This window comes from Mustela nigripes, chromosome 1 (assembly GCF_022355385.1).
Source record: "Mustela nigripes isolate SB6536 chromosome 1, MUSNIG.SB6536, whole genome shotgun sequence".
Lineage (NCBI taxonomy): Eukaryota > Metazoa > Chordata > Mammalia > Carnivora > Mustelidae > Mustela > Mustela nigripes.
The window spans coordinates 259492376-259512779 of NC_081557.1; the positions used below are offsets into that span (position 1 = coordinate 259492376).

Here is a 20404-nt window from a genome sequence, read left to right on the forward strand (position 1 = left end):
GTATTCTCAGAGTCATTATTTAGAGATATTTATGTTTAGAGGCATTTTGTGTTTGGACCATCAAGTCACCACAGTTGCCCAGTGTCACTAATTGATACTTATAGAAAAGATAGGAGTGGAAGAAATACTAGTCCAAACTGATAAGATTTGTGCCTGTAACTTTAATGAAAATACCTTGTTATTTTGCACGTATAGTATCTACAAAGCATCCATTGTGTATAAAGAAATAAACACCCATGTAAAAATTAACTATATTTTCATAATTAAGTTCACTTGCCTCTATTGTACTAAATTTAAATAGTTAATTCTTCACTATATAATACTATTTGGAATGATGCATTTTGGTATCAAGTTCTAAATATTCCTTTAAGTAACCATGTTGAATAAATGTTAAACTCCTGTGTTAAGTAGCCTATTGAGTACAGTGTCACATTTTCTTGATGACCTAGCATGCAGCATAATATATTTTCCTTTGATAAGGAGCTGTATGGGATCCATGGCTCCCTGTTCATGTCCTTCTAGCAAGTTATTATGCTGTTGCACTTCAGACTTGCTAGAAGTACCCTGACTCCCCACTCTTGCTTTTATGATGGCTTCTGCATTCGTATGTTTCTCAGCAATAATGACGGTTGCAAGGAGTAATTTATAACCAAGCTTATTAAGTCAATAAATACCATTTTACAGAAGTTGTTAGATTGCTGTATACAAATGCATGGGCTGTAATCACTACTTATCAATGTTCAGGGACATCCCCCCCCCCCTTTGTTCTCATTTTCTGAGTTGCTTTAGAGTTTTCTTAATAAACCTATGCCAAGATCCTTTTTTTTTTTTTTTTTTTTTAAGATTTTATTTATTTATTTGACAGACAGAGATCACAAACAGGCAGGGCAGGGAGGCAGGCAGAGAGGAAGGGAAGCAGGCTCCCTGCTGAGCAGAGAGCCCGATTCAGGGCTAGATCCCAGGACCCTGAGACCATGACCTGAGCCGAAGGCAGAGGCTTAACCCACTGAGCCACACAGGTGCCCCAAGATCCTGCTTTAGTTATACCAGCATTCCCACAGAAGAAAAGGAATTCCCAAATTGAAGGAGTTGTAAAATTTCTGGCAAAGAAGGGTGAAAATGGTAGCATGGTCACAACTGACTGGGTGTTCCAACAACCTTTCTTTTATCTGCAATTCAAGAATCTGAAAAGCTTGCAAGACTGCAAGTATTTTCTTGAATTTGGTGCAAACTTAACCCAATCTGGAGTAAACCTGTTTTCAATCCCACTTAATGTGAAATCTGTGTTTCACTACAAATTATCTGTATATTTAGTTTAACACCTCTGCAGGAGGGTGAGGGATGGTTACATACATATGTATTACACGACTGGATGTTTCTAAAATCCCAAAATTTTTGCATTCTGAAACATCTGGCTACAAGGGTTTCAGATAAGGAGTTGTAGATAAAAATGAAGGAGTTTTTTTGTTTGTTTGTTTTTTTAAGATATTATTTATTTTAGAGAAAGCCGTGTGAGTAGAGGGAGGAACAGAGGAGGAAAGAATCTCAAGCCGACTCTGACCCAAGCCCAGAGCTCAGTGCAGGGCTTGATATCACAGCTCTGAGATCAGGGCCCTGAGATCACGACCTGAGCTGAAACTATGAGTTTGGTGCTTAACTGACTGAATCACCCAGGCACCCACAAAATCAAGGATATTTTTTAAAAGCACTTTTCTCTTACCTCTTTCTTGTATTATCCAAAGGTTATTTAGGAAAATAGTCAATTATGCTGAATCGGATGCCAAGAAAGCTAGGTTTCCCTCTTTCCCCCATCTACTTCATGTTTTTAAGGAACACTTAAGCTTTGAAGAACTCAAGTTTTCACAGCCCAGAATCTGGCGGAGCTGGAATCTGAACCTAGTCTTTGATTTTCCACTGCTTAAACCTCTCAGTCTCGGCATTATACTACTTTTCTTCTGTGGAAATCACACTTGGGTATTCCTATTTCTCAACTCTAAACATCTTTATCAGATCTATATGGAATTTCTTTTCTTCTACTTTCCTCTTGTTTGAAGGTCTCCCTCACCCTGCCTAACTCTAAGTACAGCCAGTATCTTTACCATTTCAAGGGTTTTCTAAGCTTGGCTGTGGAATATAACACTCCATGGATTCTGGGGCTTCCTTGCCATCCCTGATGACAAGTGTTGAGGCTTTTTCATTTCAGCGGTCCTGCTGCTAATCACTAGGGGGATAAATGAATGTAATAAACATAATAACATCAAAATAATTATAGGGATGTTAACAAAGAACGATTTTTGCTGTTTTTATTCTAGAGTTCCCCATGAATTCACATTTTAATTTGTGCCTTCTATTTCTTAGAACGGATTCACTGTTTACACCCCTTCTGACTCTACCATTAAGACACATTTCATGTCTTGGTATTTGAAAGGTAAAAACAGAGTAACAGGGCGTTTGGTTTCTATAGACTATTTAACCCAGGAACTTCTAGACGGGGTAGTGAGTTTAGCAGATGTTACCAAGATTAAAAATGAATTCTGGGTGTTTCTACACTGCATCTGTTCCCAGCTAGATGAGTCTTTTAGCAGAGTTCATGGCACATAGGTTTGCATTAAAAAATTAGCATTTGTTAACTATGTGCCAGGTGTAGGGCATGCAAAATTAAGCTGTCTATAGCCATGCGTACAGAACCCTATCAACCAGCGTGGTAACTTCTACATAGTATTGTAGGGGCAGAAAACTTTCTTCTACCCTTCTAAGTTCTTTGCCTGGTCTAATAATCGTATTGACACAAGACAAATTCATAGGAAACCAAATTTCATTATGTGTGTATATATATAGGAGCTACATACAAAGTAATGACCAAAGTAGGTCACTTAATCTTTTAGACAATTAATTAGTGAGAATTGACAAGACAAGTGGGGTTTGGATTTGGGATAATAAATTGGTGAAGTAGCAAGGTTTGTTAATAGGTCTTCTGGCCCTGAATTCTCCTTCTGGTGATGAGGCCTTATCTCCTGGTACAGGGAGGATACCTTTCACACAGATTCATCTCCTGCTTTCAGTGGGGACAAAGGAGGGGCAGAGTGTCCTTGTCCTTTATTTTGAAACAATGTCATAGTGCATATTTTGGGGTGGCATATTCTCTTTCAACATAAATGGGACTCGGAGAGTGGTCTGACCTCAGGAAAAGCTCGCTGTGGAGTGGCGTCTGACTGCACACATTCCTGAGTCCGATCCACTCACTGCTTTTGAGATTTCGAACGAGTAGCTTCCCAGTGCCTGTTTCCTCACTGAGAAATCGGGCTAATGAATTAACTGCGAGTTAATTCAAGTACGGCTCTCGAAACCGTGCCTGGCACGCATCAACAGTGCCCTACATCTCCTTAGGGCTGGGGTGCCCGGCGGCCCTGTAGCACGACGCTCGTCCTCCCGCCGACGACACAGGGAAGCCGTGTGATCCCTGCACCGCACACTGCTTCCCAGCCAGCTGCGTTCCAGACGCTCTGTGTCCACAGGCCGCGCCGGGAAGGCCAGTTCTTCAGAGCGGAGGCCGGCGCACTCACGGCGATGAAGGCGGCGGCACCCTGCCCTCGCTCAGCCTCTACCTTCGGCGCTCACCCCCGGCCCCACAGGTCTCCGGAGCCTCCACCCCGACTCCGGGAAAAGGCGCGCTATTGCGCGCGTCGCCCCGCCCAGTGCCCCCGCGTGACCCGACGTGCCGGGCGCGCACGCAGGGGCCCCGCCCGCGGCGTCCGAGGCCGAGGGGCCCGCGGGAGGCCCCGCCAGCTCCGGAGAGGGAGGGGGCGTGGCTTCCCGGCAGGGCTTGTGGCCGCGCCTCAGTCCCGCCCCCATCGGCAGCGGCCTCCGCGCGCCAAAATCAAACCCCGGGGCCCGCCGGCTGGAGAACCTGCTGCGGCGGGAGCTCGGCTTGCGTGTCAGGTCACGTTCGGCAGCGGCGCGAGCCCCAGCGCGCGCCCCTGTGGCCTCTTCCCAGCCCTCCCTGCTAGCGCCCCGGGCCGCCGCAAGACCAGAATGGCCACCCCGCCGAAGAGGAGCTGCCCATCTCCCGCGACCGGCTCTGAGGGGACCCGCATCAAGAAAATTGCCGTCGAAGGCAACATCGGTAAGGAGCCTCGGGAGATGTTCCCGAAGCGGGGGGACGCGGCGGCGGCGGCGGCCCTTCCCTGCATCTGTGCAGCTCCTCCGTGAGGGCCTTCTTCCAGCCCGGCCGTGTGGATGCGGACGCGGCCTCAATTCCCTTCGCTCCGCCATCCTTTTGTCCCGCCCTGCCTAGCTTCTGCCCCGGCCCCGGGAGTTGGCGGCGGCCCCGAGGCCGCGGGCCGTGCGCGCCGGAGCGTTCGGGCCTCGCGAAGGTGCACTTTGCGCCAGTTTCCTCCCCTTGTTGGGATTGCGCAGAGGGAAGGGCTGTTCTTGGTTTTGTTTCTGTATTGGGTGTGTGTGTGTGTGTGTGTGTTCTTGAGGTGTGATTTATGTACATTCAATTATCCTTTTTTAGGTGTCCTCTTCAATGAGGTCTGACAGACACGTGAGGCTGTTTCGCTGCCTGCACGGTCAGGCTTCAGGACCTGGTTATCTCGTCAGGAAGGTCGCCGGCGCCCTTGCGCAGTCAGCAGCCTCCGCACTCCTACCCCTTGGCAACCACTGACTGGGTTTCTGCCCCGCCCAGTGTTGCCTTTTCCCAGACTGTCTTATAGATGGAATCAGAGAGTTCGTAGCCTCTCGTGGTCTCGCTTCTTTTACTGAGCACGATGCTGCTTTTACTTGAGCGCGTTGTCTGTCTCTGTTCTCTTTCATTGCCGAGTCGTATTCCAGGGCCTGGATGTACCACAGTTTCTCTCTCCCCAGCTCTGAACATTTGGATGGTTTCAGTTGTAACGGCTATGGATAAAATGGCTCTAAACATTCCAGCACAAGGGAAGAGACCAGGAAAGAGTTTTTTTAAATGATCTTAATATCATGGCGTCGCTCACTCTTGGCCCCACATCCAAGTAAACATTGGCTTCTGATGGAAAGACCCGCATGTTTCTGTTCCTAACCCAGATGAGGGCAGAATAGACCATGCATGTCCATTTGCAAGGTGCATCTGAACTTACATTCTTCTGTGTTTCCTACCACAGGAAACCTATGCCTGGCACTTCCTGTTCTGATAGAATTTTTTTGGCTCCAAGTTGGGTAGTGGTCATTCATGCATACAGCAAATGTTTTTTTAATTCTTAACTGCATTCAAAACTCTTGTACTTCTTTAAAAAGCTGGGGCAAATGCTCTAGCAGCATTCCAAGGAGTAGAAAGTAGCTGAACACACTCTTAAAGAGATCTTGTTGCGGTGCTCCAGTATTCAGGCACCAGTGGAAAAGAGCCTTATAATAGACTCTCATTACCTCTTAGGATAAGTTCTTTGAAGTTGAATGTTTATTAGTAGGGTTCCCCATAGCTACATATTGGATAAAGACGAACATATATAAAGGAGGAAGTGGTTGAACAAAGCCATTTCAAAAGTCAATTTAAATGATCAACCTTTAGATCAATACAATGATGAGTTAATCCCCTTCCATTTCTTAAATCCAATTAAGCAACATATCTAGAAAGTTACTACTCCCCAAGCATCTTTATAATCTTCCCAACACCTGAAATAATTTCCTAATATGTCACCCCATCTCCAGTTTCTCTTACCAGCTCCAGAGCAGACTTTCTGTATACAAATCTAATTGTGTTATCCCCTACTTAACATTCTCTAATTTCTCCATTACCTACACCGGAAGGACTTGCAAACTGGCAAACTGGTGTCTTGGATTTGCACAGTAGTGGCCCACATAGATTTGGGGAAAAAAGAAATTAATGAATTGCTAGCATTTAAAAATTTCGAGATCTCTTTTGAACTTGTAGATTCTTGGCATTTCTTAAAATATCTGAAGATCTGGTAACACTGGTCCTGTGTTTCTGTTAGATAACAATTTGCTATTTAGATGGATTATGTTTCTTACCACTCACTGTTTTCCTGACACTGAGGCTTTGTCAGTTGCTGTTAATGTGCTAGCACTGCTGTTTCTGTCCCTTCCACCTTATTTGCAAGACCCAAATAAGTATAAATATACAAATTGCTAATATGTGTGTAGAAGAGTATTTTGTGATTCCTAGAATTTGAACTTCAACTGGTCATTTTAGTTTTATACTCATGTAACTTCTCACGCTCTTTGTTACTAAAATACGCACTTGTGTTAGATTTCTGGAGGCCTTACCTGTTTCTTCTCATCTTAATAGTTTGTATAGATGATTTTTGGCATCATAATACCTGCTTGGCATTAGTAATTCTGTTAGGTCCTATGGCTTTTTAAAGTTTTAACATCAGTGTCTTTGATCCTTGTTTTCCTTTGCTTTCATAGAGTATTAATTTATAATTGGCTTATTTTCTAGCTCCCTACTTTCTCCCTCTAACTAGTACTTCTAGTTAAGGTACTAGATATTAATCTGATTGGAGTGACAGGTAACTATTGTTACTCTGCTTGAACTAAAGAATGATTTTAAAGAATAACTGTTTTTGCTCTTAAAATTTTAGAGTATGACCACATGAAATTTTTCTGTTTGTAGGCATGTCAGAAGAAAGCTGAATGTTCTAGCTTTGAACGCTTTCAGGCTCTGGCTGATGCATGATTTTTTAATGTGTTCCTTGGCTTCTCTTTTTTTTTTAATTTAAAAAAAATTTTAAAAATCATTTATTTATTTATTTATTTTAAAGATTTTATTCATTTATTTGACAGAGAGATCACAAGCAGGTAGAGCAACAGGCAGAGAGAGGGGGAAGCAGGCTCCCTGTGGAGCAGAGAGCCGGACGCAGGGCTCGATCCCAGGACCCTGAGATCATGACCTGAGCCAAAGGCAGGTGCTCAACCCACTGAGCCACCCAGGCGCCCCTTCTTCTTTTTCTTCTTCTTTTTTTTAAGGTTTTATTTATTTATCTGTTAGAGAGAGAGAAAGGGAGAGCACAAGAAGAGAGAGCAGGAGGCAGTGGAAGGAGCAGACTTCCCACTGAGCAAGGAGCCCAATGTGGGACTCCATCCCAGGTTCCCAGTGGGACTCCATTCCTGGATCCTGGGCTCATGACCTGAAGCCAAAGGCAGATGCTTTACTGGCTGAGCCACCGAGATATCCCGACTGGATTCTCTTTCTGAACATCATGTTTTCCTTTCCTTCCTCCATCTAGTTCAGTGAATGTCCAGTGGTCATTTATATGCTTCTGCTTACCATACTAAATGCTCCATTCGAAATCTGTTGTCACCAATCTTTTTTCCCATGATTAAATCTAATGGTCATCTAGTTTATCCTTAAAACTTTCCTCTTTCCTGTGGTGATAATATAATATGACTTTGTGTGTTGCTTCTCAGCAGTTCTTTGTTCTATGTTACCTTCTTATTGACGCCCTTCCTTCCGTCCCTGTTTTTGCTCTATGTGTGATCTTCTAAAAAAAAAGAATTTATTTATTTGAGAGAAAGACTGAGGGGTGGGGCAGAGGGAGAGAATCTTCAAGCAGACTCCCAGCTGAGCTTGGATCCTGAAAAGGCGCTTGATTTCATGACTCATGAGATCATGACCTGAGCCAAAAACAAGAGTCAGAAACTCAACCAACTGAGCTATCCAGGTGTCCCTCTATGTGTGGTCTTTTAAAGTTCTTCTGTTTTTTCTTCTTTTCTGTTGCTTGTGTAATGTCCTAGATTTGAATATAGTATTCAAGTCAAAAGTAAGTTCTTTTTGCCCTCTTCGGATCCGGTTTATAAGGATGTGGAACCTTTCCTTTTAAGCTTGCAGAAGCTTCTTTTTTATATTTTAATCTGTGTGTGTATTTTTATATACATATGGAGAGAAAAAGAGAGAGCACATTATGTTGACCAGAGATGTCTAATATAACCACGTTTGGTGACTTCAGATAGGAAGGGTGTGGTGGTCATTAGGAATGTTGCTACACCCTGTTGAATTCTAGGTCAAGACTTTTCCCTACTGTTAAATGGAATGTATTTCCAAGTAATATTAAAATAGTGAATTAATATGTTCTGATTATATGTGAACTATTTCCTTATAGGTGTCTCAGAAGCTAGTGAATGATCAAGGAGAAGCAAAGTACATACAGCTTTTTTCTAAAGGGTTGGATAAGTGCACAGAATTGTGAAAGTGAAGCAGAGAAAACATGGCTATTCCTTATAAGGGTCTTTATAAAAATGTTTTTATAATTTCTGTTGGGTACTATGGCTTAATGTTGTGTAGTTATACAGTTAGTGTCATATAATCATACCAATTCTCATTGTAAAACTCTGGATATTGGATACATCTTTATCTTGATTTTATAGTTCATTTGGCTGTTTCTAAGTTGGTTTTAGATGGGAAGGATTTACGTTTTTAAACTGAGAGCCAGTAGACAGAAAAATTTTGAAAAGGCAAGAGCCCATAATGATTGTCACTATAGTCATAGCTTGTTTATCACAACAGTTTCCATAAAGAGGGTATTATTATTTCCATTGTATTATGAAGAACAGGCTCAGAGAGATTCAATGACTTGCCTAAGATCACATATTTAACTAAATGGAAAAATAGCCTTAACCATTTCCCACAGTTATCTCTAATTACTTGATTAAGGAAAGTGAGGTTAGGACTAGGATTTTTTTTTTCTGCTGTAACACCTTGCCCACAATTTCACCAGGTTTTAAATTCTTCTGTTCTGTAGCCTTGATAAGCTAAAAAGAATAACAAATATGCCTAATACAAGTGGTAGGGATTCTTTTAGTTTTTATTAAAACAAATCTAAAGAGAAAGTTTAAGAAATTGAATATTTTTGTTTTTTGTATTTTTGCTGGTATAAATTTTGAAAAAGTTGATGACTATTTTGACTTTTTTTTTTCCTAAGTCTCCTTCTTCAATTTTCTTTTCTTCTCACAACAGCTTCAGGGAAGACCACATTCGTGAATATCCTTAAACAGGTCTGTGACGATTGGGAAGTGGTTCCTGAACCTGTTGCCAGGTGGTGCAATGTTCAAAATGCTCAAGGAGACTGTGAGGTATGAAAACAAAATTAACTATATAAAATAAATTCCTTTTGCTTTAGAGGACCAGTGGTATTTAACCTTTTGGGTTTTTTTTTTTTTCCTAATAAAATTTTCAAATCTAGCTTTAAGTCTGTATTTTCATCTTCATTTATGGATGTGTGTGTGTATATAAACATTCATTGAGCTTTGCACTCAAGATTTATGTACTCATTACATCTAAGTAGAATTTTAAGAGTTTTAAAAAATTAATTAAAAAGTTAAAAATATCTAATTGCAAATTAAATTCCTTGAATAGATTTAACATTTTGTTTAAAAACTAGTGAACAGGAAAACAAAGACCAAAAATAGTATACAGTAACTTAATTTTATTAGTTTACCTTTTTTTGTTTTTAAGATTTTATTTATTTATTTGAAAGAGAGAGACTGAGAGAGCATGAGTGGGGAGGTGAGGGAGAAGCAGGCTCCCTGCTGAGCAAGAACTGCCCCCCCCCCCCCCCCATCCCCCGCTGCCCACCATGTGGGGCTTGATTCTAGGTCCTGGGATCCTGACCCGATCCGAAGGCAGACACTTCACCAACTGAACCACTCAGGCATCCCTATTAGTTTACTTTCTGAGCCTTGTATTAGTGAGAAGATTTATCTTCTTATTTCTTTGTACTTTTCATTCTGCCAGACTTCCACCCTGGACACCCTGGACACAATGGTTAATTTCCTAGCACTTTCCATTCTACATTGCAAAAAACTTTCATTTTTTATAACAATATTTTTTATTGTATGTATATAAAGGAAAGAGATCTGATGGCTAAGACTTTCATTTCTGGAGAAATGAGACTTGAAATTGAAAGCAGCATAGCAGAAATCTTCCAAATGGAAATGTGTTCTATAAACTTACTTTGTTAGAATAGAGGAAGAGAGAGGATTGAACAAAAATGTCTGTTTTTTCAAGTTTAGCTGTTGGTATAAAGGGATCTGGGAATAATAATTGAGTATTTAAAATGTAAACCAAAAAATATTTCTCACACTGATTTGTCAAGCATAGTTAACTTTAGGGGTACAGCTTAGCACACTCTGATCCTTAGAATAACCTAGGATTAAATCTTGAAGGGATTTCTTTTCCATATGTACTCCGTTTTCTTAAGAAATTGATATTTCAGTCTGGTCTGTGGGGAAAGGCAAGATTAGCCTTAAGTAGAATTTTAAAGTGGGTAAATGTATTTGCTTCTTTCTTTCCACATTTTTTTTTATGACACATGATATAACTATAGAAAAGTATAGGAAACTTATGTATAGTTTGAAGAACAATTGGAAAGCTAATCATCAGCCAGGTAAAGAAATAGAATATACCTGATATTCTAGAATTCCCTGTTTGTCCTTAGGTCATAGTATCTCTTTCTTGAGTAACTCTGCTAGGAGTAATCAATCCCATAAGATAACTTTTGCAATAATACTTCTGCTTTCTAAAAATAATTTGACCATATGTGAACATATCTCTGAGAAATATAATTTAGTTTTGTGTTTTTAAATGTTATATAAATGAAATCAACTGTTTGTAATCTTTCTCCTCTTGCTTTTTTTGTTTAAGTCTGTGAAATTTGTCTCTATTGTTGCATACATTTGCAGTTTGTGCATTTTCATTGCCATATAATATTCACTTGTGTTCATATATCACCTATCTGTTCTATACTTTTGATCAATTTTTGAGTGATTTCTAGTTTAGTTTCTATAAAAACAGCCCACTTATGAACATGAACCCTGGTGTACACATAAAAGAGTTTCTCTGGGAATAAGAAGTAAAATCCCTGGTTGGTGGGCTATTTGTATGACGCCTGTTTTCCAAAGTGGTTATTATCCAGCTTCCTAATTTTTGTCATTCTGTTGGGTGTTTAATATCTTTTATGTTTTTAAATTTTTTTTATTGCTAATGAGATTGTGCTCCTTTATTTAATTAATTTATTTGCCATTTGGATTTCTTTTGTGGAGTCCCTATGCAGGTCCCACTGTCATTTTCCTTTGAGTCTTCTGTCTTCCCTCCACTCTGCATTTTTATCTCCCAAAGTATGTCTTGTGGCCTTTTTCACTGAAGTGCCCTGCTCAGGTGTGCTTACCTTTAGAAATGAGAGACCTGTATTCTAAAAACACCTTTTTCCTCCTCATTTCTGGAGTAAGCTGTCAGTGCAGTTGTTCTCAGGTGTTAGGTAGGAAGTAGAACAAATTAAACCAATGTGAGAAATACAGAAGGGATTTTTTTCATTGAGAGAATGTTAAACTAAATTGGATTAGTTGACTTCCATTTAAGGCCCATTCTAGTTTTAGTGTCATAAGCTTCTAACTTATATTAAATATATACAACTGGTTCTTTGGCACATCAGAGGCACATCTCTGCCTATCAGTATACCTGTAATTAATTTGGGGTACAGAAACTGATCTATAAAAACCAAAAAGCTGAAACATTTAATTTGTAGAGAGAAATGTAATTATCAGATTAACTGAATTAGGTCAATGTATTTTCTGTGGAGACCCATAATTCTCAACCAGTGGAAGGAACTCATAGAATCTCAGAGTTTTAGGGTATTTTATAAAAATGACACACAGTCCCTTGGGAATTTTAATATGTGGAATGCCTCTTGGGTAAAAATGACTGCCTAGTGAATCACTGTTAGTCTTGGGTTTATATTGACCCCTTTAGTTATGTTGGAAAGGAGAGGTTGAAAACATTGTATTAGTATATATAAGAAGACAAATGTATAATAAGCCAATTGTCTATTAAGGTTAGAATCAGAGCCCAGGAGAATTAGTTATATTGTCTTAATGACCGATGTCATCAGACTGTGACAGATTGATGCATCTGTCTGTGTTTTAAGACTCTTGGTCTCACGGATCTGATATTCCTGTTTATGGGTAGGGGCATTTTCTTCCCATGTACTGGAGTCAGAATTACAAACTGATCTCTGTAACTACCATATGGATGAACCAATATGTTCATTATACAGTTTACTATAATCTAGTCATGTCTCCATGGTATTAAAATTTGATAACTTGGTGCACATTCTTAGAGAATAGCTTTATTTGTGTGCCTATATTGGGGTCTGTTTATGTTGTTAGTCCTCTGCACTTCTAGGTGGAATTTCAGGCAGTGTGCATGGTATTTTGGGGAGAAGGTTGTGGAGTGTGAGGGGGGTGGTGGGTGGGTTCTGTGTATCTTTGGATATTTTCTTCTTATTCCACACCTCCACTACACGCAAGAAAAGGTATTTTCTTCCTCCATCCTTGAGCTCTCTTCCCCAGACTCGTTTCTGATTGTTTCCTTGACATTATAATGTAAATCACCCACTGTCCAAATCTCAGTTTTCTTAGTAGGGTATCAGTAGTGAGAAGTAGACGGTCTTCAGACCCAACCCTGGCAAGGCCAGTCCTACTTCAGATGTTCTTCACTTAATCACACTTCTTGGCAGTTGCTGTAGAATTGGAAGAGTTGGGTTGTTGGTTTGTTGGTACCTTTGATCTCTTAACCTAGTCTGTAACTTGATTTGCACCTGCATCCTTTGTTTGCGTTTTGTTTTTTAGTTGTTTTAATTTTTTTTTTTAACCTGCCACCTAGTGGCTGAAATGTTGCTCTACTATTGATCAGCTGCTCCAATTTTAGCAAAATAATGAGGCGGAGAACCTAAAAAGATTATATTGCCTTCCCTCCTTTCCCTCACAGGGTAAGATTATCTTTAAAGTTGCTGCCAATCTTTGAATTGAAGGTTTGTTTCAAATAGTCCTTTATTTGGTGGTTTATATTATTATTGAGGCCCAAAGTTTTGACTTAATTGCTTCCTTTTAGCTTATTTTTGAGATGGACAAATTCTTAGGAACATATCTCTGCTCTATCTTGTTTTTCTTATCAAGCTGAAGTCTAAGGGGATCTTTGTTATTAACTGTAAAGTATTTTATTTACTTGAACACATTTTACCACTAAGGAGCTACTGGAAATTAGAACTATGATAAAGAAGGGATAAAACATACTTGTTTTTCAAATAACAGCATTTTGATAAGTCATTCTTGAAAATCAATTAAGAATGCTTGATAAAGTACTTCTATATATACCTTCTGAAATCACTTGATAACTTTTGTTGGCTGTTTTATGATTATCTTGTTCGGTAGATTCTGATCTTTTTGATTGAACTTAATTCAGCTCTTTTGCATTGTTTACAAAGATTAGATTGGAATGAAAAGATAAATGGTTTTGTATCTTTACTCAGTATTACTGATTTTCACTTATCTTGACAATAATTTGTGCTTTCTGCAAAATAATCAAGTATTCTATCATGATGTGTGTTATAGAATTACAGATATAAATGACAGAAACAGAGTAAAACTTATCTGTTATCCCACAACCTTATATGTATCTTATGTATAGATGAGATTGTAATTTACTATATCTAATATAGGCGGGGGAGGAGACATAATTTTTAAGAATATTATACGTGTTCATTGTTTGAAGTTAAGAAAATATAGATTACCAAAGGAAGAAAATAAAACTTGCCTACAATCTTATTACCTAGAGAAAACTACAGATCTTACTTGGTACGACAATAAACACTTTCGTGCTTTGTTCCCCCCCCATAATGTTTATATCAAAGGTAATTAAAAATGTCAATCTATAAATGATTTCTAATGGAAACCTAACTTATTGTATGATTGTACCAGTACTTATATATACAAATGCCTAATAATAGTGGAACAGTAGCCTATTTGCTTAGTCATGTAATAAACATCTTTGTGGTTAAATCTGTATTCTGGGTTATTTAAGACAAATTTCCGAAAGTGAGGTTAAGTGGCCCAAGAATACAGATTTTTAAAAATAAATATAGCTAAGCTGCATTCTAGAGATATTCTTTTTTTAAAAAATATTTTATTTATTTATTTGAGAGAGAGAGAGAGAGCATGATAAGGGAGAAGGTCAGAGGGAGAAGCTGACTCCCCATGGGACTGGATCCCGGGACTCCAGAATCATGACCTGAGCCCAAGGTAGTTGCTCAACCAACTGAGCCACCCAGGCACCCTATTCTTTGAACTTTTGCATAATGTAATTTGACCCTGAGGTTTTCACATTTTTTAAAATCTGGGTCCTTTACAGAGGGGAAAAAACTGATAAAATTACACTCAAGTTGATAAAGATGATACACAGTGTCTTTTTGGATAAATTTTAATATGCATTTTATCCTGAACAGTCATAGTTGCATACAAAAAAACCCAGCAATTTGTAGTCTCCAGAACCTCATACATAGAATCAAAAGAAAACATTTTGTATGGGCTCTTGGATTACCCTGGAAAACTGGAAAATGATATCCTGGCTTTCTGTTAATTTTCTAATTTGGTGTAAACTCAGACAATTAACATGTTGAGAGCTGTAAAATTGTACTGCAGATTTTTGATTTAGTTTTAATTTAAGCATTTATATTTTTAGAGCACTACCTATTATTTTTATAATTGGGTGATGAGTCAGTATTGGTTCTCTAAGTTATTTTCATGTAGTAGACTTTGGAATTACTTTGGGCAAGAGTAAGAGAGTATTGGGAAAGCCAAATAAAAAGAAATGTGTAGCCTTTTTTTGTGTGTTAATATTTTCATTGTGGTAAAAAACATATCATAAATTTTACCCTCTTAACCATTTTTAAATGTTCAATTCGGTAGTGTTAAGTATATTTCCAGTGTTGTAAAACAGATCTTTGGAATCTTTTCATCTTGGGGAACTAAAACGTTATTCATTACACAGTTCTCCTTTGCCCCTTTCCCTTAACCCTTGGGAGCTGCCATTCTTCTCTCTTTTATCTATGAATTTGACTACTTTAATTAATGAATTGACTTATTTTTAAGGTTTTATTTATTTCTTGATTTTAAGGATTTTATTTTTAAGTAATCTCTGTATCCACTGTGGGGCTTGAACCTACAACCTTGAGATCAAGAGTAGCATGCTCCATTGACTTAGGCAGCCGGGTACTCCTGAATTTGGCTACTGTAGATACCCTAATGTAATTGAAATCACACAGTATTTGTACTTTTGTGACTGGCTTATTTCACCTAGCATATTATCCTCTAAGTTCTTCAAAAAAAGTTTCAAACTTCTCACTATATAACAAGCGTATTTTATATGTATGTAACCTACTTTGTTATCCCTGTGCATAGCAAATTTATTCTAAGTGTTTTTCAGATGAACCAAGTTCAGTTCTAATAGATATTATTAAATGTATGTATCAGGTAGATTTGCTGCTGTAATGAGCTCTAGAATCTCTGTAGTTCAAAATAATAAAATTTCATTTCTCAGAGAATAGTACAACACGGTATTTGGTGGACGACATGCCATGCTGTGACTCAGGGACCCAGACGCTTTCGAAATTGTGGCTCATCCAACTTCTTTAACAGTGCTTCAAACATTAATGTTTATTAGAATTACCTGGAAGACTTGTTTAATCACATATTTGGGCCCTACCCCCAGTTTTTGATTTATTAGGTCTGGTGTAGAGTGGGTGCTAAAAATGTGCATTTCTCACAATTTCCCAAGTGATGCTGATGTTGCTGTTATGGGGACCATACTTTGTTACCCCTGCCCTGGAGCTGTAGTTGAAGAACCTCTGCACTAGGGTCTTGGTGTCCTTTGCTTCTAGCTGATGGAGAAAGAGAAACATCACATTTGAGAGGTTTTTAGAGTGAAGCCTGGAAATGGTATTCATTGTTTTGCTCCACTTCCATTGACTAGAACCTGAGTCACATGGCCACACTCAACTACGAGGGAGGCTGGGAAATAAAACTTAGTTTGTGTCCAGGAAGAAAAACGGTATGTCTTTAGGGAACAAATAGCAGTATCTGTCACACACGCATTTCTAAATAGGAGTACCTTACGTTTATTTTTTAATGTAACTTAAACTCAAAGGTTCCAAGTTTAATTAACTTATGTGGAAGAGATCTTCAACAGATAGTCTCTATTTTCCACTTCTAAGAGATAAAAAAATAAATTATTAGAAAAACTTAAATATGCCCTTTGGCTCACAGTCCTAAGCACATTCATTTTAAAAAAGCATGCCATGAATAATGTAACCAGGAATAGAGCAGACTAATCCAAGACTTAAATTTTTTGTTTTGAATTAATATTTTCATTACAGAGAATTCTGTACATACATGGATACCACTATGACCCTGCCCCTCATCTTTAGCATCAAAGATACGTAATTCCTTTAGTGAAAGGAAAAAACTTCTTTAGATGATGTTAGGATTAAGCTTGGAGTCTGCTTTGCTATCAGATAAATGTTAGCACCTATCATGAAATTAACTGTAACTCAGAAAATCAGCAGTAAATCATTAATATTCTGGTTAATTTAATGCACAAAGGAGAAGGCCTAACGGCTCTATTTCATTTTATTATTTTTAATTTTTTTCATTGGTTTATATCACTTTCTCTCCCCTGAAGCTGTTTTTGAATATGATTTACTTTAAAATACATGACCACAATCATCTACCACCTTTCTGAAGAACTGGGGAAGTGTGTAAAAGCTGGTGTCATTACTGAAAGAAATATAATGTGACCTGGCATTTCTGTTTTATTGGATTGTTTTGATTTTTTTTTTTTTCACACTGTAGGTTTATACTTGTTTTTTGGTCTACTCATAGACCCTCTTTGAGGGGCAGTAGCTGACATCCAGGAAAGAAGTTTAGTTAAGAGAAAATGTTTTTTGATTGGTAAAATTTACCAAATTATTTTATGTTGCCAAACTCTGCTTGAATGACAATACGTGATGGAAATATGCTTAAAAAAAACACATTTACTTACCTTCGGGCTCTCTGCTCAGCAGGAAGCCTGTTTCCTCCTCTCTCTCTGCCTGCCTCTCTGCCTACTTGTGATCTCTGTCTGTCAAATAAATAAATAAAATATTTAAGAAAAAAAAAAAAAGACCTTTTCTTTTAAGAAGGGATGTTTGTAATAGTTAAAAAGTACTGGATTAGGCATGCACAAATAAGCTGAGAAAAAGGAAGGAAACAAATCATTTGAGCAGCCCAAATGGAGGTCACAAAAATATGCATTAAAATGAATGTGGTTTCTTCATAGGGTATCTACTTAACACTTTTGACACAATCTAATAAACTTATTTTCTGATTAGAAGGGGCTATCAAGGGAGGGACTGTAAAGAGAGGGCCACATCGATGACCTGACATCTAAGGAAGAAATAGAAAAACAAAAATAGACAAGAACTAAAAACTAATACCAATTTGGGCTCATTTAGTATAAGATTGCATAGCAATATGAATACTTTGTGCCTGATATTTTATGTGTACATTGGAGGCTTGTGCTCTGTTCCTAATTTCTTTTATAAATCCAGCACTTGGTATTTATAAATTTATAAAGTTATCTAAGAATAAGCGTCTATTACTGAGTAGTTTCAAAATGCTATCCTTACGTGGGTAGGAAAATAAAATACATACTAGTGTCTTCTCCCTATAAAAAAATAACTACATAAAAAAAGTGGTTAAGTTGATAAACTTCATTTAGTTGAAAAGACTCACTTGTATGAAACATTTTTCTCCTGGAGGATGCTGAATAAATGGAAAGTCAGTTTATAATTAAATTAACAAAGCCTTTTTAATGAAACTTAAAAAATTCAGTCTTTAAGCAGTTTGGGAAGGCAACAAACTACACCTTTGTTTCAGTTCATCATCCGTTGAGAGTTTTTCTAAGCAGACCTATTGTTGACAGTTAGCTTCTTGCTATTTTATGCTTTTTTTTTTTTCTTCAATTTTGGGAAGAAGATTCAGTTAATATGTGGTTTGTGGTATGTAATTTAAATTCTGCCTGAGTGCCATGTGTTTGTGTGGTTTTTAGTTCTTAACTGAAACTTTGAGGTTAATATTTACACATCTGGATTTTTTTTCCCCCAGAGGAAAACCACCTACTTTGAGCGTGAACTTCTAGGAAGTGTTCAGGGGTGTTTCTTTGGACTAGGATTTGGAATAGGAATTAAGCCATCATATTTTATTCCTTGAAAGTTACTATACGAGATTGAAGACTTTTTATGACTTTTGGGGGGAATCTTTATATGGGTTCACATTACGGAAAAGGCTGAGAAAGCTGTCTTTGCCTATCAAAGGACCTATGAAGACAGCTTCTTATTTCTTCCTTTTGTCTGGGACTATCGATAACTATTTGCCCCTATAGTGCACATGGTGGATAAAATGTCTTTCTTTTAAAAACAGTAGTATTCAAGATAATCATCTGTTAGGGCAGAGCTCATTCTTGGTTTTCTGACAGGCAGAGAAATGATCATTTCTAGTTCACAAAGGGAGGACTTCTCTCCTAGGCTGTTTTCCATTCTGGTTGTCTGGACTATGAATAAAAACTCTTTGCTAAAGCAGTTGCAGTTGAACTAATAATAATGGGGTATGGTTCCTGTAAATGGAAACATCAGGTTTATATATTTGATTTGGTATGTGTTGAAACTTTTAGGGATTACTGTTGGGTCACTGGAATTTAGAGAGAGGGAATATTAGGAAGTGAGAATGACATATCCCAAGGTATGTGAGATTGTCCTTTTCCTTATAGATAAAATTGGAATTGGTTTTATTTTTCCTTCCTAAAATGGGCTTAAGAGTTTAAAAAGGGAAGCATATGCTTAATGATAAGATTATAGGTAAAATTCAGTGTCATTATATGTTGTTGCACTAAAATTTTATATATAATCTAAATACTTATAAACTCTAATTCAGCTACTATTTAGCCATGTAATCTTAGAAAGCACTTTAATTTTTCTAAACTTTTATCATTAAAATGGGAGTGATAATGGGAAAAATCAAGCTTGTGCAAGAATTAAATAAGAAAACAAAAATGAAAATCCACTGGGTTGGAAAGACAAGCTGTTGTATATTGTTAAAGTACATGCAATATTTGGGGAGGTTTTTTTTTTTTTTTTAAAGATTTTATTTATTTGGCAGACAGAGATCACAGGTAGGCAGAGAGGCAGGCAGAGAGAGAGGGGCGGCCCCTGGAGCAGAGAGCCTGATACTGGGCTCAATCCCAGGACACTGGGATCATGACCTGAGCCCAAGGCAGAGACTTTAACCCACTGAGCCACCCAGGTGCCCCATTTGGGGAGTTCTTATACTAAAAAATTTTTTGTTGTTTATCTGAAATTCAAATTTAACTTGAGGTCCTGGGTTTTGTTTTTTCTTTCTTAATCTGACAACTCTAATATTAAAGTATTCTAATACATTCTATTACTATGAAAGAAAGAAAGAATATTGCCACAAAGAGGAAGAAATATTGGTGACTTGTTTCTGTTCATCCTTTTATTTTGATTTGGAAAGTGTGGAATGGTAGGATTTATTGACTATGAACTATAGTAGTGAAGTGACAATGGACAGTCCTCAAATGCTCAAAATTATTTCCTATATATTTTACAAATTAGAGATTCATTTAGAATACCAGGTCTCTTTAAAAAGAAAGCCATGTTGTCGCAAATGGCAAGATTTCATTTCTTTTGATGGCTGCATATTATTCCATTGTGTATATATACCATATCTTCTTTACCCATTCATCTGTTGATGGACATCTAGGTTCTTTCTATAGTTTGGCTATTGTGGACATTGCTGCTATAAATATTTGGGTGCACGTGCCCCTTTGGATCACTACGTTTGTATCTTTAGGGTAAATACCCAGTAGTGCAATTGCTGCCCTTATCTTGCCATTTGTGACAACATGGATGGAACTAGAGTGTATCATGCTTAACGAAATAAGTCAAGCAGAGAAAGACAACTATCATATGATCTCCCTGATATGAGGAAGTGGTGATGCAACATGGGGGCTTAAGTGGGTAGGAGAAGAATCAATGAAACAAGATGGGATTGGGAGGGAGACAAACCATGAGTGACTCTTAATCTCACAAAACAAACTGAGGGTTGCTGGGGGGAGGGAGGTTGGGAGAAGGGGGTGGGATTATGGACATTGGGGAGGGTATGTGCTTTGGTGAGTGCTGTGAAGTGTGTAAACCTGGCGAATCACAGACCTGTACCCCTGGGGATAAAAATATATGTTTATAAAACATAAAAAATTAAAAAAAAAAGAAAAGCCACATATTAAATTAGGTATCCCCTAATGTATATTACTTTAATTGGACTATATAAAAATCTAATTACAAAACTTTATAGGTAGAGGGTATTGTTAAGTGAAATAAGTCAGAGAAAGGCAAATAAATAAAAAACAAAAAGCAAAATCAAATCTGTAAATACTGAGAACAAGCTGATGGCTTCCAGAGGGGAGAAAGATAGGAGATGGGCAAAATGGGTGTAGGGGAGTGGGAGATACATGCTTCTGGTCCTGGAATGA

General features: G+C 38.1%; 1 protein-coding gene across 1 annotated transcript in view; it reads left to right on the forward strand.

Moving 5' to 3' along the window:
- The first annotated feature begins 3730 nt into the window (after positions 1-3730).
- Positions 3731-20404, forward strand: part of DCK (deoxycytidine kinase) — a 30044-nt gene continuing 13370 nt past the window's right edge. The window contains exons 1-2 of the mRNA XM_059385079.1: positions 3731-4123; positions 8948-9063. Of these exons, the coding sequence (XP_059241062.1) occupies positions 4033-4123; positions 8948-9063 (207 nt within the window). The 5' untranslated portion in view covers positions 3731-4032. The remainder of the gene's footprint in view (positions 4124-8947; positions 9064-20404) is intronic.